Raw genomic sequence first — 22,683 nt, 5'->3', positions numbered from 1 at the left:
CACCGGGCACCGCCATGTTCCCTCATGGGCGCCGCCATCTTTACCGGGCCCGGAGCCCGTACCGGCACCGGTTTCCCCTCCAGCCCCTCCCGCGGGGCCTCACCGGGCCCGGTCCCTTCCCTCCCAGCTCGGGCAGGCCCAGCTCCACCCCACCAGCTCCCAGCTCCGCTCAGGGACCATGGATGGAAGCCAGAAGGGAAAATGGGGGGCACGGGGGTGGGTGCGGCCCTTAAACGAGGGAGGGTCCTGGAGATCCAGGTCAAATCCAGCCCGAAGCGAAGGAGAGGAAATCCCACATCAAATCCAAGCACTGAAACCAGGGAGGATCCAGGAGGCCGAGGCGCGGCTTTATTTTTCTGAGTGACCCCGCGGTAACGGGGCTCAGGGACATCCCCAGGTCCTGGAAGGTCCTGGGGCAGGACCCGGGAGGGAACCGGAACCATGAGAGGGAGGTGGGGGAAACCGAGGTCCTGGAAGGGGTTTCAGCCCCCCAGGAGGGGGGGATCAGGAGCCTGGAGACAGCTCCAGCGGATCCTCGGGATCCACCAGGAGCCGCGAGAATTTCTCGTCCCCGAAAACGGCGCTCAGGCGGCTCTCGAGGAAACGCTGCAGCCCCAGGATGGACTGGACATCTGCCTTGTCCTGGGGGGGAAAACCGGGAATTCCAGAGGGGCTGGAACCCCCTCCTCTCCCCAGGGACCACCCCAGCCCCTTCCAGGGGGTTCCCAGACCTCGGTGAGGCGGTGGAACTGCCGCAGCAGTTGCCAGCCGTCGCGGGCAAACTCCTCGGGGCTGCGGTAGTGCGGGCTCAGCTTCTCCTGCAGCCGCGCCCGCATCAGCGTCAGGTCGATGGCGTCGCGGCCGTCCTGCGGGGTCAGGGCGGGGATCGGGGTCAGGGGGATCCCGAGGGCAGCGGATCCCACGGCCCCGATCCCGGGATGGGGATTGGGGTCAGGGGGATCCCGAGGGCAGCGGATCCCACGGCCCCCCGATCCCGGGATGGGGATTGGGGTCAGGGAAATCCCGAGGGCAGCGGATCCCACGGCCCCCCGATCCCGGGATGGGGATTGGGGTCAGGGGGATCCCGAGGGCAGCGGATCCCACGGCCCCGATCCCGGGATGGGGAGCGGGGTCGGGATCCCGAGGGCAGCGGATCCCACGGCCCTGATCCCGGGATGGGGATTGGGGTCAGGGGGATCCCGAGGGCAGCGGATCCCACGGCCCCGATCCCGGGATGGGGAGCGGGGTCAGGGGGATCCCGAGGGCAGCGGATCCCACGGCCCCGATCCCAGGATGGGGAGCGGGGTCAGGGGGATCCCGAGGGCAGCGGATCCCACAGCCCCCCGATCCCGCCAGGCTCACCAATGAGCTGGAGAGGCGCTGCAGGGGCCGGCAGGGCTCGTGGCACAGCAGCTCCAGCAGGACGAACTCGCACCTCTGCGGGATTGGGATCCTGAGATCCCGGTGGGAGCCGCCGGATCCCCCCGGGACCGCCCCGCTCTCACCTGCTGGTCCTGGGGGCTCAGCTTGTGGGGAGGGCCCTGCTCTGCCTCTGGGCTGGGCGGGGGCAGCTCCTGGCACAGCAAACACGTCCATTCGGGGCTGCGGGATCGGGAAGGGGATCCCATGGGATCGGCGCCCGGAGACACCCAGAGGTCTGGGATCCAGGGATCAGGGATGGGATTGGGAATGGGATCCCATGGGATCGGGAAGGGGATCCCATGGGATCAGCACCTGGAGACACCCAGAGGTCTGGGATCCAGGGATCAGGAATGGGATTGGGAATGGGATTCCTATTGGATCGGGAAGGGGATCCCATGGGATCAGCGCCCCAAGACACCCAGAGGTCTGGGATCCAGGGATGAGGAATGGGATCAAGAATGGGATCCCATGGGATTGGCACCTGGGGACAGCAGATCCCAGGTCCCAGGGAGGTGACAAGTGGCTGTGGATCCCATGGACATCGTGGGACTCAGGGGGGTGACATAGGGCAGTGGGTCCCAGGTCCCAGGGAGGTGACACGGGGCAGTGGATCCTGGGGGACTCGGGGGTGACATGGGGCAGTGGATCCCATGGGCATCGTGGGACTCAGAGGGGTGACACGGGACAGTGGATCCTGGGGGACTCAGGGAGGTGACACGGGGCAGTGGATCCCAGGGCCCAGGGAGGTGACACAGGGCAGTGGATCCCAGGGCCCAGGGAGGTGACACAGGGCAGTGGATCCCAGGGCCCAGGGAGGTGACACGGGGCAGTGGATCCCAGGTCCCAGGGAGGTGACACGGGGCAGTGGATCCCAGGGCCCAGGGAGGTGACACAGGGCAGTGGATCCCAGGTCCCAGGGAGGTGACACGAGTGGATCCCAGGGCCCAGGGAGGTGACACAGGGCAGTGGATCCCAGGTCCCAGGGAGGTGACACAGGGCAGTGGATCCCAGGGCCCAGGGAGGTGACACAGGGCAGTGGATCCCAGGGCCCAGGGAGGCGCTGAGGGGCAGCAGATCCCGGCGGATCCTGTACCTGGGCACGTCCTGCAGGGCGGGCAGGTGGCAGTGCAGGTGGAAGCAGCGCTGGCAGCGGTCACACATCACCACGGCCCCGGCCTGGCCGCACACGCGGCAGCACGAGACCGCCGGGACCCCCGGGAGCCCCGCCGGGACCCCCGGGAGCCCCGCCGGGACCACCGGGAGCCCCGGGCCAGGGGAGGAGCCCGGAACGGGGCCCAGCTCCTGTGGGGGAGGGGGAAGCAGCCCCACGGGTTTGGTGTCCCCGGTGTCCCCAATGGGCGACTCCTGCTGCTCCTCCTGTGTGGGGGGGACACCGTAAGGGAGGGGGGACCCTCACCTTGACAAGGGAGGAGAACGTGGGGAGCTCACCTGGATGGGGAGGGACACACAAGGGGTGGGGAGGACACTCACCTGGATGGAGAGGGGGTACAGGGGACACTGGAGGGGGACAGGGGACACTGGAGGGGGACAGGGGACACTCACCTGGATGGGGACAAAGTGGATGGGGAAGGACACAGGGGACACTCACCTGGATGGAGAGGGGGTACATAGAACACTGGAGGGGGACAGGGGACACTGGAGGGGGACAAAGGGGACAGGGAGGGACACTGGGGACACTCACCTGGATGGGAAAGGAGATGGGACAGAGACTGGGGACACTCACCTGGATGGGGACAAAGGGGACGGGGAGGGACACTGGGGACACCCACCTGGATGGGGACAAAGGAGACAGGGAGGGACACCGGGGACACTCACCTGGATGGGGACAAAGGGGACAGTGGAGGGGAACACGGGGACAGGGAGAGGGACACAGAACACTCACTTGGATGGGAGTAGGACAGGAAACCTGGAGGGGGACACGGGGTTCACTCACCTTGACAGGGAGGGCTCCGTGTGGCTGCGCCATCGTCGCTGTCCCCGCTGTCCCCTCTGTCTCTGCTGTCTCTGCTGTCCCTGCTGTCCCCTGCTCGATGACGATGACGCTGAACTCCTCGGCCGAGGGCCCCGGGAAGATGCGGAACACGGGCGGCTGCGCCGGGTCCAGCTCCAAGTCCAGCTCCAGGCGCTCCAGGCTCACCCGCGGCACCTTGGGGAGCCGGGGGCTGCCCTGGGCCCCGGGGGGGCCCCTCCTGCGGGGACAGCAGGGTCGGGGCTGGGGGGAACCCCCAAACCTCCAGGAGAGAGATCCAAGGAGTTCGGGGTGCTGGGAGGCCCTGGGAACTTTGGGATGAGGGACCTCAGGGACAGTGACAAGGGTCAGGAGGGTTGGGGACAGGGAGGGGACAGGGACAGTGACAAGGGTCAGGAGGGTTGGGGACAGGGACAGGGACAAGGCTTGGGAGTGTTGGGGACAGGGAAGGGACAGGGACAGTGACAAGGCTCAGGAGTGTTGGGGACAGGGACAGTGACAAGGCTCAGGAGTGTTGGGGACAGGGACAGTGACAAAGATCAGGAGTGTTGGGGACAGGAGAACCCAGGGACAGTGACAAGGATGAGGAGTGTTGGGGACAGGGACAGTGACAAAGATCAGGAGTGTTTGGGACAGGGAGGGGACAGGGACAGTGACAAGGCTCAGGAGTGTTGGGGACAGGGCTGGGGGGTCCTGACTGACCCCTGGCACAGGGGGACCCCAGGAACAGGGGACAGGGATGTCCTGGCCAAGGGACCTTGCGGAAGGGACAGGACGGGAGGGGCTGCAGGTGGCCCTGGACAGAGATGACGAAGGACAGAGGGGTCCCAGAGGTCCGTCTTCCCCTCCCCCATCCTCTAATTACCGCTTAATGAGCAGCTTCTTAACGAACTTCTCCTCCCTGGGAGAACTCCCGGGTTTTGTCCTGGATAAGGGGAGGGGGGGCAGTGTCAGGGCAGCCAGGAGGGGACACCCAAATGTCACCCTTGTGACAAGGGACAGGACAAGAGGTGACAAAGGACAGCAGGGAGCAGGCTGGGGGTGACAAAGGACGGAGGGTCCAGGGGAGGTGACAAGGGACAGCTTTCCTGGGCCTTGTCACCAGGGTGAGGGGTGACAAGGGACAGGATGTCCCAGAGAGGGGTGACAAGGGACAGGGGCTCCCAGGGAAGGGTGACAAGGGACAGGAGGTCCCAGAGAGGGGTGACAAGGGACAGGGGCTCCCAGGGAAGGGTGACAGGGGACAGGGGGTCCCAGGGTGAGGGGTGACAAGGGACAGGGGGTCCCAGGGAAGGGTGACAAGGGACAGGAGGTCCCAGAGAGGGGTGACAAGGGACAGGGGGTCCCAGGGAAGGGTGACAGGGGACAGGGGGTCCCAGGGTGAGGGGTGACAAGGGACAGGATGTCCCAGAGAGGGGTGACAAGGGACAGGATGTCCCAGAGAGGGGTGACAAGGGACAGGAGGTCCCAGGGTGAGGGGTGACAAGGGACAGGAGGTCCCAGGGAAGGGGTGACAGGGGACAGGATGTCCCAGAGAGGGGTGACAAGGGACAGGGGGTCCCAGGGAAGGGGTGACAAGGGACAGGGGGTCCCAGGGAAGGGGTGACAAGGGACAGGATGTCCCAGGGTGAGGGGTGACAGGGGACAGGAGGTCCCAGAGAGGGGTGACAAGGGACAGGATGTCCCAGAGAGGGGTGACAAGGGACAGGGGGTCCCAGGGAAGGGGTGACAGAGGACAGGAGGTCCCAGGGAAGGGTGACAAGGGACAGGGGCTCCCAGGGAAGGGGTGACAAGGGACAGGATGTCCCAGGGTGAGGGGTGACAAGGGACAGGAGGTCCCAGAGAGGGGTGACAAGGGACAGGGGCTCCCAGGGAAGGGTGACAGGGGACAGGATGTCCCAGAGATGGGTGACAAGGGACAGGATGTCCCAGGGTGAGGGTTGACAAGGGACAGGAGGTCCCAGGGAAGGGGTGACAAGGGACAGGATGTCCCAGAGAGGGGTGACAAGGGACAGGGGGTCCCAGGGAAGGGGTGACAGAGGACAGGAGGTCCCAGGGAAGGGGTGACAAGGGACAGGGGGTCCCAGGGAAGGGGTGACAAGGGACAGGATGTCCCAGGGTGAGGGGTGACAGGGGACAGGAGGTCCCAGAGAGGGGTGACAGGGGACAGGAGGTCCCAGAGAGGGAAGGCTGACAGGGGACAGCGTGGGCCAGGACACGGAGTGACCAGCACAGGAAGGACACCAGGATGGAAAGGTGACAAGGGACAGAACGGAGCAGGACAGAGGGTGACAAAAGGGGGACAAGGGACCTCCTGTCACTCACCTCTTCACTCCGGTGTCGGCGTTCTCAGAGGGGCTGGCGGCTGGTGACAAACGCCGTGTCAGGGGTGTCCCGCCGTGTCCCCCCTCCCTGTGTCCCCCCCCAGAACTCACCCAGCTCGGGGGTCTCGGCCAGCTGCAGGTCCAGGTGAGGGGGGGGACAGCTGGGGGGGACACTCCAGCCCCTCAGCCCCACACAGGGGGGCCCAGGGGGGCTCCTGCTCCTGCAGGAGCAGCTCAGGGGTCACCTGTCCCCCACTGACCACCGTGGCCTGGGGGTGGCCCTGCAGGACATCAGGGGAATGTCACCAGGGGGGTCCCAGGGAGGGGGGGACCCCGGGAAATGTCCCCTCGAGGTACCTGCAAGGCAGGGGAGGGGTCCTGGGGGCTGGCAGCAGGGGGGCTCAGCGAGGGGGGGGGGCTCAGCGAGGGGGGGAGGGGATGCTCCGAAATGATGGTGCCTGGGGGGAAGAGGGGGGTCAGGGTGGCTCTGGGGTCCCCTGACACCCCTGGTGCCCTGTCACCCCTTCCCTGGCACCCCCTGTCCCTTGTCACCCCTTCCCTGGCACCCCCTGTCCCTTGTCACCCCTTCCCTGGGACCCCCTGTCACCCCCCACCCTGGGACCCCCTGTCCCTTGTCACCCCTTCCCTGGGACCTCCTGTCCCTTGTCACCCTTCCCTGGGACCCCCTGTCCCTTGTCACCCCTTCCCTGGCACCCCCCTGTCCCTTGTCACCCCTTCCCTGGCACCCCCTGTCCCTTGTCACCCCTTCCCTGGGACCTCCTGTCCCTTGTCACCCCTTCCCTGGGACCTCCTGTCCTTTGTCACCCCTCTCTGGGACCCCCTGTCCCTTGTCACCCCTTCCCTGGGACCCCTTGTCACCCCCCACCCTGGGACCCCCTGTCCCCTGTCACCCCTTCCCTGGGACCCCCTGTCACCCCCCACCCTGGGACCTCCTGTCCCTTGTCACCCCCTGTCCCTTGTCACCCCTCCCTGGGACCTCCTGTCCCTTGTAACCCCTCACCCTGGGACATCCCGTCCCCTTGTCACCCCTCACCCTGGGAACCCCTTGTCACCCCCTGACCCTTGTCACCCCCCTTCTGCCCTTTATCACCCCATGTCCCCCTGTCTCTTGTCACACGACACTCCTGTCCCTGCTGTCCCTGCTGTCCCCTGCAGTGTCCCCCGTGGTGCCCCCTCTGCTGTCCCCCACGGTGTCCCCTGCAGTGTCCCCCCGCGGTGTCCCCTCTGCTGTCCCCTGCAGTGTCCCCTCTGCTGTCCCCTGCAGTGTCCCCTCTGCTGTCCCCCGTGGTGCCCCCTCTGCTGTCCCCTGCAGTGTCCCCCGCAGTGTCCCCTCTGCTGTCCCCCACGGTGTCCCCTGCAGTGTCCCCTGCAGTGTCCCCCCGCGGTGTCCCCTCACCGAAGCTCTCGGCGCTCTTGGTCCAGGCCTGCGGGTTCCACTGGAATTTCATGTCCCCCTGTGGCTCCGGGGGCTCCACCACCACCCGGAGCAGCCGCAGCAGCTGCGAGTGGATCTGGGACAGAGGGGACACCGCAGGGGACACTGCCCGGGGGCTGCCACAGCGTGGTGGGGACAGCACCCCAGGGACGGCGTCACAACCCAGGGGAGGACGGGGTGTGGCAGCCTGGTGGCACCTGTCACCTCTCGGGGGCTCTGAGGGGACCTGCCGTGGACAACCCCTGCCCACAGCAGCGTGGGACAGCGGTGAAGTGGCAGCAGGGGACACGGGGGACACCTGGGGACAAACCATCCCTTGGGGACTGTCCTGTGACCCCCTGACCCCCAGAGCAGGTGACACGGGGGGACACCGGACCCCAGGTGACACGAGGCACAGCCCAGGGGTGGCTTCACCCCAAGAGCATAGAGTCCGGGTGACAAGGGACACCGCTGTCCCCAGGTGTCCCCAAGTGCCACTCCTGGGGGTCCTCCTGCCCGAGGTGTCCCCAGGTGCCACTCCTGGGGGTCCTCCAGCCCAAGGGGCTGGTTTGGGGGGGCTCTGAGGGGAATTTGGGGGGTTCCAGGGGGTCCCGGCTGCCCAGTACAGCCCAGGGGTGGCTTCACTCTGAGAGCCAGGGTCCAGGTGACAAGGGACACAGCTGTCCCCAAGTGTCCCCAAGTACCACTCTTGGGGGTCCTCCTGCCCGAGGGGCTGGTTTGGGGGGGCTCTGGGGGGGCTCTGAGGGGAATTTGGGGGGTTCCAGGGGGTCCAGCTGCCCAGCACAGCCTGGAGATGGCTTCACTCTGAGAGCCAGGGTCCTGGTGACAAGGGACACAGCTGTCCCCAAATGTCCCCAAGTGCCACTCCTGGGGGTCCTCCTGCCCCAGGTGCCAGTTTGGGGGGGCTCTGAGGGAAATTTGGGGGGTTCCAGGGGGTCCTGGCTGCCCAGTACAGCCTGGGGATGGCTTCACTCTGAGAGTCCTGGTGACAGGGGGACACAGCTGTCCCCAAGTGTCCCCAAGTGTCCCCAGGTGCCACCCGCTGCGGGAGGAGCCGTTTGGGGGCCCGGGGGGGTTTTTGGGGTGTCACAGCCCCTTACCAGCCTCCTGGAGAGCAGCAGGGCGGTGCCATGGGGGCCGTCGAGGGCGCGCGCCGCGAAGCGCAGGACGTGCTCCTGCTGCCGCTGCGCCCGGCTCAGGGCGCGGTGCTGCCGCTGCAGCCGCTCCTGCTGCCCCTCTGTCACCCGCTGTGGGGACAGCAGTGTCACCACACCATGGGGACACACACAGCGACACACACAGGGACACACACAGGGGGACACACACGGGGACAGCACTGTCACCACGCTGTGAAGCGCAGGACGTGCTCCTGCTGCCGCTGCGCCCGGCTCAGGGCGCGGTGCTGCCGCTGGAGCCGCTCCTGCTGCCCCTCTGTCACCCGCTGTGGGGACAGCAGTGTCACCACACCATGGGGACACACACAGCGACACACAGGGGGACACACAGGGGGACACACAGGGACATGGGGACACACACAGGGACACACACGCAGGGACACACACGGGGACACCGGGACAGACACACAGGGGGACACACACAGGGACAGGGACACACACAGGGGGACACACAGGGGGACACACACAGGGACACGGGGGACACACAGGGGGACGCACACAGAGACACACACAGGGACATGGGGACACACACAAGGACACACACAGGGATATGGGGACACACACGGGGACACACAGGGGGACACACACGGGGACACACACGGGGATATGGGGACACACACAGGGACACACACACGGGGACACAGGGATGCACACAGGGACACACGCAGGGGGACACACACGGGGACATGGAGACACACACGGGGACACACAGGGGGACACACACGGGGACACAGAGGGGGACACACAGGGACACGCAGGGACATGGGAACACACACACAGGGGGACACACAGGGACACACGTGGGGACACACACAGGGATATGGGGACACACACAGGGGGACATCCGGTGCCACGCGTGGGGGACACGTGGGGACACACCCGGGGACACAAACACAGGGGGACACCTGGTGCCACACGCTGGGGACACGTGGGGACACACCCGGGGACACAAACACAGGGGGACACCTGGTGCCACACGTTGGGGACACGTGGGGACACACACCCAGGGGGACACCCGGTGCCACACGTTGGGGACACGTGGGGACACACCCGGGGACACAAACACAGGGTGACACCCGGTGCCACATGTGGGGGGGGACACGGGGACACACACAGGGACACACACAGAGGGACACACCCAGGGACACACACCCAGGGAGACACCCGGTGCCACACGTTGGGGACACGTGGGGGACACACCCGGGGACACAGACCCAGGGGGACACCCGGTGCCACACGTTGGGGACATGTGGGGACACACCCAGGGACACACACCCAGGGGGACACCCGGTGCCACACGTTGGGGACACGTGGGGACACACCCGGGGACACACACCCAGGGGGACACCCGGTGCCACACGTTGGGGACACGTGGGGACACACCCGGGGACACAGACCCAGGGGGACACCCGGTGCCACACGTTGGGGACACGTGGGGACACACCCAGGGACACAGACCCAGGGGGACACCCGGTGCCACACGTTGGGGACACGTGGGGACACACCCGGGGACACACACCCAGGGGGACACCCGGTGCCACACGTTGGGGACACGTGGGGGACACGGCGCTCACCTGGGCGTCGCTGACCAGCACCTTGCCGCGCTTGTTGAGCTCCTTCATGATCTGCAGGATGGCCATCTTCACCTCCACCTGCACGCGCTGCTGCACGTCCGTCACCCGCCGGATACTGCCGGACACGGCGGTCAGGGGACACCGGGGACACCGGGGGGGACACACAGGGGACACACGAGGGACACACGAGGGACACCCACAAACCACGCAGCTCCCTGGTGGAGCGCTGCAGCACGGCGTGTTTGTTCCCCAGGCGCTGCACCAGCGCGGCCAGCACCGAGCGCTGCTGCCGGACGGCGTCCTCCAGGAGCTGGGAGCTGGGAAATGGGAAAAATGGGGGGAAATGGGGAAAATGGGGGGAAATGGGGAAAATGGGGGGAAATGGGGAATATGGGAAATGGGGAAATGTGGGGGGAAATGGGGAAAAATGGGGGGAAATGGGGAAAAATGGGGGGAAATGGGGAAATGTGGGGGGAAATGGGGAATATGGGAAATGTGGGGGGAAATGGGGAATGGGGGGAAATGGGGAAATGGGGAAATGTGGGGGGGGAAATGGGGGAAAATGTGGGGGGAAATGGGAAATGTGGGGGGGAAATGGGGGAAAATGTGGGGGGAAATTGGGGGAAATGGGGAAATGGGGGGGGAAATGTGGGGGGAAATGTGGGGGGAATTGGGGGAAATTGGGGGAAATGTGGAGGAAATGTGTGGGGAAATGTGGGGGAAATGTGGGGGGAAATGGGGGGAAATGGGGAAAATGGGGGGAAATGGGGAAAATGGGAAAATGTGGGGGAAATGGGGAAATGGGGGGAAATGAGGAAATGGGGGGAAATGGGGAAATGTGGGGGGAAATGGGGAAAATGGGGGAAATGTGGGGGGAAATGGGGAAAAATGGGGGGAAATGGGGAAAATGGGAAATGGGGAAATGTGGGGGGAAATGGGGAAAAATGGGGGAAATGTGGGGGGAAATGGGGGAAATGAGGAAATGGGGGGAAATGGGGAAATGTGGGGGGAAATGGGAAATGTGGGGGGGAAATGGGGGAAAATGTGGGGGGAAATGGGAAACGTGGGGGGGAAATGGGGGAAAATGTGGGGGGAAATTGGGGGGAAATGTGGAGGAAATGTGTGGGGAAATGTGGGGGAAATGTGGGGGGAAATGGGGGGAAATGGGGAAAATGGGGGGAAATGGGGAAATGTGGGGGAAATGTGGGGGGAAATGGGGGGAAATGAGGAAATGGGGGGAAATGGGGAAATGTGGGGGGAAATGGGGAAATGTGTGGGGAATATGGGGGAAATGGGGAAAAATGGGGGGGAAATGGGAAATGGGGAAAAATGGGGGGAAATGGGAAATGGGGAAAAATGGGGGGAAATGGGGAAATGTGGGGGGAAAAATGGGGGGAAATGGGGGGAAATGGGGGGGAAATGGGGAAATGTGGGGGGAAAAATGGGGGGAAATGGGGGGGAAATGGGGAAATGGGAAATGGGGAAAAATGGGGAGAAATGGGGGGAAATGGAGAAAAATGGGGGAAATGGGGGGGAAATGTGGGGGAAATTGAGGGAAAATGGGGAAATGTGGGGGGGAATGTGGAGAAAATGTGGGGGGAAATATGGGGTAAAATGGGGAAATATGGGGGAAATGGGGAAAAGTGGGGGGAAATGGGGGGAGAAATGTGGGGAAATGGGGGGGAATGGGGAAAAATGGGGGAAATGGGGAAAATGGGAAACGGAAAACAGGGAAAAATGGGGGGGAAATGGGGGGAAATGGAGAAAAATGGGGAAATGTGGGGGGAAAATGTGGGGGGAAAATGTGAGGAAATGTGGGAAAATGGGGAAAAATGGGGGGAAATGGGGAAATATGGGGGGAAATGGGGGAAATTGGGGGAAATGGGGAAAAAAGGGGGGAATGGGGAAAAATGGGAAACGGGGAAAAATGGGGGGGAAATGGGAAATGGGGGGGAAATGGGGAAAAATGAGGGAAATTGGGGGAAATGGGGAAAAATGGGGGGAAATGGGAAATGGGGAAAAATGGGGGGAAATGGGGAAAAATGGGGGGAAATGTGGGGGGAAATGGGGAAAATGGGGGAAATGGGGAAAAATGGGGGAAATGGGGTAAATGGGAAATGGGGGAAATGGGAAAAAATGGGGGGAAATGGGTGAATTATGGGATAAAATGGGGAAATCGAGGGGAAATGTGGAGAAATGGGGGGAAATGGGAAATGGGGGGACGTGGGGGGGAAATGGGGAAAAATGTGGGGGGAAATGTGGGGGGAAATGGAGAAGAAAGGGGGAAATGGGGGGAAATGGGAAAATCAGTGAGAAACAGGAAAAAAAAAGGGAAAAATAGGGGGAACACAGAAACAGAGAGAAACAAATGGAGAGAAATAGGGAGAAACAGGGAGAAATGGGGGGAAAATTGAGGAAAAATGGAAAGAAATGGGGAAAAAAGGGGTAAAACAGGGAGAAGTGGGGGAAAATGTGAAAGAAATGAGGAGAAATGGGGAAAAATGGGGAGAAATTGGGGAAAAAGGGGGAGAAACAGAAAAAAATGGGGAAAAAAGGGGAGAAAGAGAGGGAAAATTGGGGGAAATTTGGGGGAAAAGTGTAAAAATGGGGAGAAAACAGGGAAGGAAAGGGGAAAAAGGAAAAAGGGGAAAAGGAAAAAGGGGAAAAGGAAAAAGGGGAAAAGGAAAAAGGGGAAAAAGAAAAAGAAGGAAAGGGGAAAAATGGGACAGAAAAAGGGAGGAAAAAATGGAAGAAAAGGGGGAGAAAAAAGGAGAATTAAGTTTATTAGCTCATTAACCATTACTAAGCTAATTAATCCTCGATCATCTAATTAAGTTGGTTAGTGGATTAAAGGTTTTTAGTTAACGAGATAACCCAGGTAACAGATTCTGTCACTTAATTCCTAATTACGCTAATCAGTTAGATCTTACCTAATGAAAGTGCTTCTACCACCATTAATCATTAAGTAACACAATTAATTAATAAGATAATCAAGCTAACTAAATATCTACTCAGCTAAGTAATCAAATTATTCCTTGATTCCCCAAGAAGTCTGACTGGTCTGAGAGCAAAACCAACAAAATCCAGCAAAACTTGGCAAAATCATAATCAAAACTCAACTTAGGCTGATTAAAAATAATTAAACAGTAACATTAATAATAACTTATTTAAATAATAATGATTTAAATATAATAATTGATTAATTTAAACAATTACATCGTTAATTTATCATGTGTTAATCAGCTGTCTCTCCAGTTTGAGCCACTCACACAAAACCTCAGCTAATTAATATTCAACTCTTCAGCACCCGCCCAACTAACGAGCTTTGTTCATAAAATCAGTTAATTAACGAGAGTAATTAACCTACAGGCCAACTTCAGTAACCAATCAGTTTAATCAATTAATTAAACCAAATTCCAAGGGTGGCTCGAAGGGACCCTTCCCCTCGCCCAAACCCATTCCCATCCTCCCGATCTGTGTTTTCCGTGCTAATTAGCGCTAATTAGGCATGCAAATGAGGGGGCGGGACTCACGGGTGGTCGCGGTGGGCGCCCAGCTGGCAGTGGCGGCAGGTGAGGGCGTCGCAGGCGCTGCAGAACAGCGACAGCGGCTCCGCCGGGTGCGCCGGGCACGGCCCCGGCCCCGCCCGCGGCCCCGCCCCGCCTGCGGGGAAATAACGGGATAACGGGAATGATGGGAATGATCTGGGAATGATTGATTGATGGGGGAATGATTGATTGATGGGGGAATGATTGATTGATTGATTGATGGGGGAATGATTGATTGATTGATTGATTGATTGATTGATTGATTGATTGATTGATTGATTGATGGGGGAATGATTGATTGATGGGGGAATGATGGGGGAATGATTGATGGGGGAATGATTGATGGGGGAATGATTGATGGGGGAATGATTGATGGGGGAATGATCTGGGAATGATGGAATGATGGGGAATGATGGGGGAATGATGGGGGAATGATGGGGGAATGATGGGGGAATGATGGGGAATGATGGGGGAATGATGGGGGAATGATGGGGAATGATGGGGGAATGATGGGGGAATGATGGGGGAATGAAGGGGGAATGATGGGGGAATGATGGGGGAATGATGGGAATGTGGGAATACAGGAACATGGGAATGTGGGAATGTGGGAACGTGGGAATACAGGAATGTGGGAATATGGGAACATGGAAACGGGAATGTGGGAATGTGGGAATGGGAACATGGGAATGGGAAAACGGGAACTTGGGAACATGGGAATATGGGAACGGGAATATGGGAACGGGAATATGGGAACGGGAATATGGGAAAATAGGAATGGGAATATGGGAACGGGAAAATGGGAATGGAATATGGGAATGGAATATGGGAATGGAATATGGGAATGGGAAAATAGGAATGGACACATGGGAATATGGGAACAGGAATGGGAATGGAAACATGGGAACAGGAAAATGGGAATGGGAATATGGGAATGGGAACGGGGAAATAGGAATGGGAATATGGGAACGGGAACATGGGAATGGGAAAATGGGAATGGGAACGGAAAAGAGAGTGGGAATGGGAAAATGAGAATGGAAACGGGACAGGAATGGGAACGGGAATGGGAAAATGAGAATGGAAATAGGACAGGAATGGGAATGTAGCAGGAATGGGAATGAGGTGGGAATGGGGTGGGAATGGGAATGGGGTGGGAATGGGAATAGCATCAGGGATGGAACTGAAACAGGACAAGGAACAGGACCAGGAATGGGAATGAGATGGGAACAACGCTGGGAATGATGATCAGGTGATGGCACCGGGAATGGGGCTGGAACAGAACCAGGAACGGTACCAGGAATGGTGCTGGGATGGCATCATGACAACAGCAGGATGGAACCGGAACAGGACCAGGAATGGCACTGGGAATGGTGCTGGGATGGCACCGGGAATGGTACCAGGAATGGTGCTGGGATGGCACCAGGATGTAACCGGGATAGGACCCTGAATGCCACCAGGAATGGCACTGGGATGGTCCCAGGTGGAACTGGGATAGGGCTGGGAATGCTGCTGGGATGGCACCAGGAATGGTGCCGGTAATGGTGCTGGGATCACACCAGGACCAGACTGAGAACAGAACCGGGATGGACCCAGCACAGGACCAGGAATGGTGCTTGGATGGCACAGGAATGGCATGAGGATGGTACCAAAAATGGTGCCATCCCCATGGCACCGGAACAGAACTGGGATGGCACTGGGATGGCACGGGGAATGGCATGGGAATGGCACTGGGAATAGCATCAGGATGGCACTGGGAATGGCACAGAACAGAACCGAGATGGGACTGGGAATGGCACCGGGATGGCACTGGGACTGGCACAGGAATGGTACTGGGATGGCACCGGGAATGGTACCAGGATGGCACTGGGAATGGCACAGGAACAGAATCGGAATACGGACGGGAATGGCACAGGAATGGTGATGGAATGGCACTGGGAATGGCACAGGAATGGTGATGGAATGGCACTGGGAATGGCACTGGAATGGTGATGGAATGGCACTGGGAATGGCACTGGGAATGGCATGGGAACAGAACCGGAATAGGGCTGGGAATGGCACCAGGATGGCACTGGGATGGCACAGGAATGGTACTGGGATGGCACTGGGAATGGCACCAGTATGGCACTGGGATGGCACCAGGATGGCACTGGGATGGCACAGGGAATGGCACAGGGAATGGCACAGGGAATGGCACCAGGAACGGTACCAGGAATGGCACGGTACCCACAGAAGTGGGAATGGCACCTGGATGGCACAGGGATGGCACTGGGAATGGCACAGGAATGGTGTTGGGATGGCACTGGGAATAGCACAGGAATGGTGATGGAATGGCACCAGGATGCCACTGGCAATGGCACTGGGAATGGCACAGGAATGGCACTGGGATGGCACCGGGAATGGTACCAGGAATGGCGCCGGGATAGCATTGGGAATGGCATAGGAATGGTGCTGGAATGGTACCAGGAATGGTACCAGGATGGCACTGGGAATGGCACAGGAATGGTGCTGGAATGGCACCAGGATGTAACCAGGATGGCACTGGGAATGGTACCAGGAATGGCACGGGAACAGAACTGGGATGGGACCGAACATGGCACTGAGAATGGTACCGGAACAGAACCGGGATGGCACTGGGAATGGCACCGGAACAGAATTGGGACAGGATTGGGAATGGTGCTGGGATGGCACTGGGAATGGTGCTGGGATGGCACCAGGAATGGCACTGGGAATGGCACTGGGAATGGCACAGGAATGGTGTTGGGATGGCACTGGGAATGGCACCAGAATGGCACTGGAATTTCACCAGGATGGCACAGGGACAGAACTGGGATAGGATTGGAAATGGAACCAGGATGGCACTGGGAATGGCACCGGAACAGAACCGGGATGGCACTGGGACTGGCACAGGAAGAGAACCAGAATAGGGTCGGGAATGGCACTGGGAATGGCACTGGGAATAGCACTGGGAATGGCACCGGGATAGTATTGGGAATGGCATGGGAATGGTGCTGGGATGGCACCAGGAATGGTACCAGGATGGCACTGGGAATGGCACCAGGAATGGCTTTGGAATTGGCACGGGATGGCACTGGGAATGGCATGGGATGGCACAGGGATGGCACTGGCAATGGCATGGGAACAGAACCGGAATAGGGCTGGGAATGGTACCAGGAATGTCACAGGAACAGAACTGGGATGGGACTGAAAACGGCACTGGGAATGGTACCAGGAATGGTGCTGGGATGGCACCAGGAATGGCACTGGGATGGCACCAGGAATGGCACAGGAATGGTGTTGGGATGGCACCGGGAATGGTACCAGGAATGGCACCAGGAATGGCACTGGGAATGGCACGGGATGGCACTGGGGATGGCACTGGGAATGGCACAGGACGGCACAGGAATGGCCCTGGCAATGGCATGGGAACAGAACCAGAATAGGGCTGGGAATGACACCAGGATGGCACTGGGAATGGCACAGGAATGGTGTTGGGATGGCACTGGGAATAGCACAGGGATGGCACTGGGAATGGCACAGGAACAGAACTGGAATAGGATTGGGAATGGCACCAGGATGGCACCAGGATGGCACTGAGAGAACACAGGAATGACATTGGGGTGACGCTGGGAACGGCAACGGGACAGAGGCACTGACAGGGTCAGCACCTTGTAGAGGTGACAGGGACAGGGGGTGACAGGGGGTGACAGAGGCGACAGGGAGGTGACAGGGGGGTGACAGGGGGTGACAGAGGTGACAGGGGGGTGACAAGGACTCACCCAAGGCCCGCACGGTGTGGTCCCGGGTGTACCTGACCCTCTGATGCGCGTCCACGCAGGTGTCACACAGCGGCTCCGCGCACTCCAGGCAGAAGCTGGTGGCTGCTGCGTTGTCCTCGCAGCTGGTGCAGCTCTGGGGACAAGGGACATGCTGGGACACCTCCCTCCCCCTGCCCCAGTAATCACTAATTAGCACTAATGAAGCAGTACCTGCCCGCTGCCCTGGCCCAGGGCTGTCCCAGCCACGCTCTCCTGCAGGAAGAAGTTCTCCATGATGTCACCCAGGGGACACTGCTGGTGGCACACGGGGCAGTCAAACACTGAGACAGAGAGAGGACAAAGTCACCCCACACCCTCCTCCTCCACCAAACGCCGGCTCCTTTCTGAGGTGGGGGCTCGGGACCCCCAAAACGGAGCCCCAGGGCCACTGAGGTCACCTCAGAGAGGTCCCTGGGGCCCCCAAAACCTCCCCAGAGAGGGAGACGGGGCTGGTGACAAGGAGTCCCAGGATGGGACACCAGAGAAGGTCACTGGGGTGGATATAGCAATGGATATAGGGGTGGATATAGGGGTGGATATAGGGGTGGATATAGGGGTGGATATAAGGGCGGATATAGGGGTGGATATAGGAGTGGATATAGGGGTGGATATAGGGGTGGATATAGGGGTGGATATAGGGGCGGATATAAAGATGGATACAGGGATGGATATAGGGGCGGATACAGGGGTGGATACAGGGGTGGATATAGGGGTGGATATAAGGATGGATACAGGGGTGGATATAGGGGTGGATATAGGGGCGGATATAGGGGCGGATATAGGGGCGGATATAGGGATGGATATAGGGATGGTTATGGGGTGGATATAGGGATGGATATAGGGATGGATATAGGGGCGGCTATAGGGGCGGATATAGGGGTGGATATAGGGGTGGATATAGGCGTGGATATAGGGATGGTTATGGGGTAGATATAGGGATGGATATAGGGGCGGCTATAGGGGCGGATATAGGGATGGATATAGGGATGGATATAGGGGTGGATATAGGGATGGATATAGGGGTGGATATAGGGGTGGATATAGGGGCGGATATAAAGATGGATACAGGGGTGGATATAGGGGCGGATACAGGGGTGGATACAGGGGTGGATATAGGGGTGGATATAAGGATGGATACAGGGGTGGATATAGGGGTGGATATAGGGGCGGATATAGGGGCGGATATAGGGGCGGATATAGGGATGGTTATGGGGTGGATATAGGGATGGATATAGGGATGGATATAGGGGCGGCTATAGGGGCGGATATAGGGGTGGATATAGGCGTGGATATAGGGGTGGATATAGGGATGGTTATGGGGTAGATATAGGGATGGATATAGGGGCGGCTATAGGGGCGGATATAGGGATGGATATAGGGGTGGATATAGGGATGGATATAGGGGTGGATATAGGGGTGGATATAGGGGTGGATACAGGGATGGTTATGGGATGGATAAAGCAGTGGATATAGGGATGGCTATAGGGGTGGATATAGGGATGGTTATGGGGTGGATATAAGGGTGGATATAGGGGTGGATATAAGGGTCCCCCCCTCCCCACAGAGCTCCCCAAGCTCCCACTAATCCCTGCAGCAACCCAGGAATTCCCAGTGATCCCAGTAATTCCAGGGGCCTCCCTGAGCTCTCAGGAACCCTCAGTGCCCTCCATAACCCACTGATCCCAGTCACCCCCAGCATTCCCAGTAAACCCCAAAAAGCTCCCGGTAATCCCCCGGAAAGCCCTAAATTGAACTCCCAGTGCTCCTCAGCGTTCCCAGTAACCACCAGTGCTCCCACCTCCCACCTCCCCCTCACCCTGCCCGTCGCCGCCGGAGGCTCCCGGCGCGGCCCCGAGGCAGCCCCGGCACACGGAGTGCAGGCAGGGCAGCAGCCGCGGCTCCCGCTGGGGGCTGAGCCGCTCCCGGCAGGCCCCGCACAGCTCCAGCAGCTCCAGCGGCTCCGGCGGCTCCGCTCCCTTCGCCTCGGGGCCGTCCCCGAGCGCCGCCGGCAGCGGCAGCGGCAGCGGCAGCGGCACCGACATGGCGGCCGCGTCCCCCCTCAGACCCCAGACAACCTCCTCCTCCCGCCCCCGCCCTGGCACGCAGCCAATCACCGCCGTGATTCCAGATTGACAGCGCGGAGAACCAATGGAAGGGCAGAGGGGCGGGGACTAGCGGAGATTGACAGCGCGCTGGCGCAATAGGAGAGGAGCAGGCGGGAAAGAAATGGCGGGAATCCGCCCCCCGGCGCGCGAACGTGAACGGGCCAATCAGCGCGCAGGACGGTGGGAGGTGAACCAATGAGCGGCCGAAATCCCATGGGGAAGGCGGGGACTTCTTGGACGGCCTGGCCAATCAGAATCGGCGTTCTGCGAGGAGGCGGGGCCGAGGCTGTGATCGACAGCTGAGCAAAACAATGGGGAGCGGAACTGGGGAGGGACTGGGAGTACTGGGAGGTCACGTGGGGTCACTGGGATCACGTGGGGTCACTGGGATCACGTGGGGTCACTGGGAGCACGTGGGGTTACTGGGATCACTGGGAATTACTGGGATCACTGGGGGTTACTGGGATCACTGGGAATTACTGGGATCACTGGGGGTTACTGGGATCACTGGGAATTACTGGGATCACTGGGCGTTACTGGGATCACTGGGAATTACTGGGATCACTGGGTGTTACTGGGACCACTGGGAATTACTGGGATCACTGGGGGTTACTGGGATCACTGGGAATTACTGGGATCACTGGGTGTTACTGGGACCACTGGGAATTACTGGGATCACTGGGATCACTGGGGGTTACTGGGATCACTGGGAATTACTGGGATCACTGGGGGTTACTGGGAACACTGGGGATTACTGGGATCACTGGGCGTTACTGGGATCACTGGGAATTACTGGGATCACTGGGGGTTACTGGGATCACTGGGGATTACTGGGATCACTGGGGGTTACTGGGATCACTGGGGGTTACTGGGACCACTGGGAATTACTGGGATCACTGGGCGTTACTGGGATCACTGGGAATTACTGGGATCACTGGGGGTTACTGGGAACACTGGGGATTACTGGGATCACTGGGGGTTACTGGGAGATCACTGGGAATTACTGGGATCACTGGGGGTTACTGGGATCACTGGGGGTTACTGGGAATTACTGGGATCACGTGGGGTTACTGGGATCACTGGGGGTTACTGGGATCACTGGGGGTTACTGGGATCATGTGGGATTACTGGGATCACTGGGCGTTACTGGGATCACTGGGGGTTACTGGGAACACTGGGGATTACTGGGATCACTGGGGGTTACTGGGATCACTGGGGGTTACTGGGAGATCACTGGGAATTACTGGGATCACTGGGGGTTACTGGGATCACTGGGGGTTACTGGGATCATGTGGGATTACTGGGATCACTGGGCGTTACTGGGATCACTGGGCATTACTGGGATCACTGGGCATTACTGGGATCACTGGGAATTACTGGGATCACTGGGCGTTACTGGGATCACTGGGCATTACTGGGATCACTGGGCATTACTGGGATCACTGGGCGTTACTGGGATCACTGGGAATTACTGGGATCACTGGGCGTTACTGGGATCACTGGGAATTACTGGGACCACTGGGCGTTACTGGGATCACTGGGAATTACTGGGATCACTGGGAATTACTGGGACCACTGGGGGTTACTGGGATCACTGGGCGTTACTGGGATCACTGGGCGTTACTGGGATCACTGGGCGTTACTGGGATCACTGGGAATTACTGGGATCACTGGGGGTCACTGGGATCACTGGGAATTACTGGGATCACTGGGCGTTACTGGGATCACTGGGGGTTACTGGGAGATCACTGGGAATTACTGGGAACACTGGGGGTTACTGGGATCACTGGGAATTACTGGGATCACTGGGCGTTACTGGGATCACTGGGGGTTACTGGGAGATCACTGGGAATTACTGGGAACACTGGGGGTTACTGGGATCACTGGGAATTACTGGGATCACTGGGCGTTACTGGGATCACTGGGCGTTACTGGGATCACTGGGAATTACTGGGATCACTGGGCGTTACTGGGATCACTGGGGGTAACTGGGATCACTGGGGGTTACTGGGATCACTGGGAATTACTGGGAACACTGGGGGTTACTGGGATCACTGGGAATTACTGGGATCACTGGGCGTTACTGGGATCACTGGGAATTACTGGGATCACTGGGCGTTACTGGGATCACTGGGCGTTACTGGGATCACTGGGAATTACTGGGATCACTGGGGGTAACTGGGATCACTGGGAATTACTGGGATCACTGGGGGTTACTGGGATCACTGGGAGTTACTGGGATCACTGGGCTTTACTGGGATCACTGGGAATTACTGGGATCACTGGGGGTCACTGGGATCACTGGGGGTTACTGGGATCACTGGGGGTTACTGGGAGATCACTGGGAATTACTGGGATCACTGGGAATTACTGGGACCACTGGGGGTTACTGGGATCACTGGGAGTTACTGGGCATTACTGGGATCACGTGGGGTTACTGGGATCACTGGGAATTACTGGGATCACTGGGGGTTACTGGGATCACTGGAGGTTACTGGGATCACGTGGGGTCACTGGGATCACGTGGGGTTACTGGGATCACTGGGAATTACTGGGATCACTGCAGGTTACTGGGATCACTGGGGGTTACTGGGAACACTGTGGGTTACTGGGATCACATGGGGTTACTGGGATCACTGGGAATTACTGGGATCACTGGGGGTTACTGGGATCACTGGAGGTTACTGGGATCACGTGGGGTCACTGGGATCACGTGGGGTTACTGGGATCACTGGGAATTACTGGGATCACTGCAGGTTACTGGGATCACTGGGGGTTACTGGGAACACTGTGGGTTACTGGGATCATGTGGAATTACTGGGATCACTGTGCGTTACTGGGATCACTGGGAATTACTGGGATCACTGGGCGTTACTGGGATCACTGGGCGTTACTGGGAACACTGGGAGTTACTGGGATCACTAGGAATTACTGGGATCACTGGGAGTTACTGGGATCACTGGGAATTACTGGGATCACTGGGCGTTACTGGGAGAGCACGGAGGGTTACTGGGAACGCTGGGACCACACTGGTGGCTACTGGGGACATTACTGGGAGAGCCCTGGGCAGCTCTGGGACCAGTGGCTGAGTGACCCTGGGCACCGGTGGCCCTGAGGGTCACCCAGTGTCCCCCTCAGTGTCCCCAAATCCCCACCCCCACGTCCCCGGCCGTGTCCTGGTGGCTCCGGGAGGTCCCCGTGTGGATCTCAGGGGGGTTTGTGATGGAGCCATGACACGGCCGGTGGTGGCCCTGGGGACCTGGCGTGGCCACCGACA

At 59.6% G+C, this 22,683-nt stretch overlaps 1 protein-coding gene across 1 annotated transcript; it reads right to left on the bottom strand.

Moving 5' to 3' along the window:
* Positions 1-371: 371 nt before the first annotated feature.
* Positions 372-19,392, bottom strand: TRIM28 (tripartite motif containing 28). Its single transcript, XM_058859586.1, has 18 exons — positions 19,118-19,392; positions 17,473-17,582; positions 17,263-17,395; positions 13,475-13,604; positions 10,142-10,258; positions 9,942-10,056; positions 8,293-8,439; positions 7,154-7,268; positions 6,094-6,194; positions 5,853-6,017; positions 5,738-5,820; positions 4,278-4,337; positions 3,377-3,632; positions 2,516-2,799; positions 1,506-1,602; positions 1,363-1,437; positions 732-866; positions 372-642 (listed from the first exon to the last, which is right to left on the bottom strand). Exons 1-18 carry the CDS (start codon positions 19,341-19,343, stop codon positions 505-507), a joined length of 2,487 nt encoding a protein of 828 aa, XP_058715569.1. The 5' UTR covers positions 19,344-19,392; the 3' UTR covers positions 372-504.
* Between the last annotated feature and the right edge of the window lie 3,291 nt (positions 19,393-22,683).

This window comes from Poecile atricapillus, chromosome 30, assembly GCF_030490865.1.
Source record: "Poecile atricapillus isolate bPoeAtr1 chromosome 30, bPoeAtr1.hap1, whole genome shotgun sequence".
Taxonomy (NCBI): domain Eukaryota; kingdom Metazoa; phylum Chordata; class Aves; order Passeriformes; family Paridae; genus Poecile; species Poecile atricapillus.
Note: the sequence above shows the minus strand (reverse complement) of the source record. Positions and strands in the feature narration are given on the sequence as shown.

Coding starts and splice junctions, on each gene's coding strand:
- TRIM28 (XM_058859586.1), bottom strand. CDS start 19,343: ATGTCGGTGCCGCTGCCGCTGCCGCTGCCGCTGCCGGCGGCGCTCGGG. Junction 10,057..10,141: donor ACCAGGGAGCTGCGTGGTTT/GTGGGTGTCCCT, acceptor CGTGTCCGGCAG/TATCCGGCGGGTGACGGACG. Junction 8,440..9,941: donor TGCTGGTCAGCGACGCCCAG/GTGAGCGCCGTG, acceptor CTGTCCCCACAG/CGGGTGACAGAGGGGCAGCA.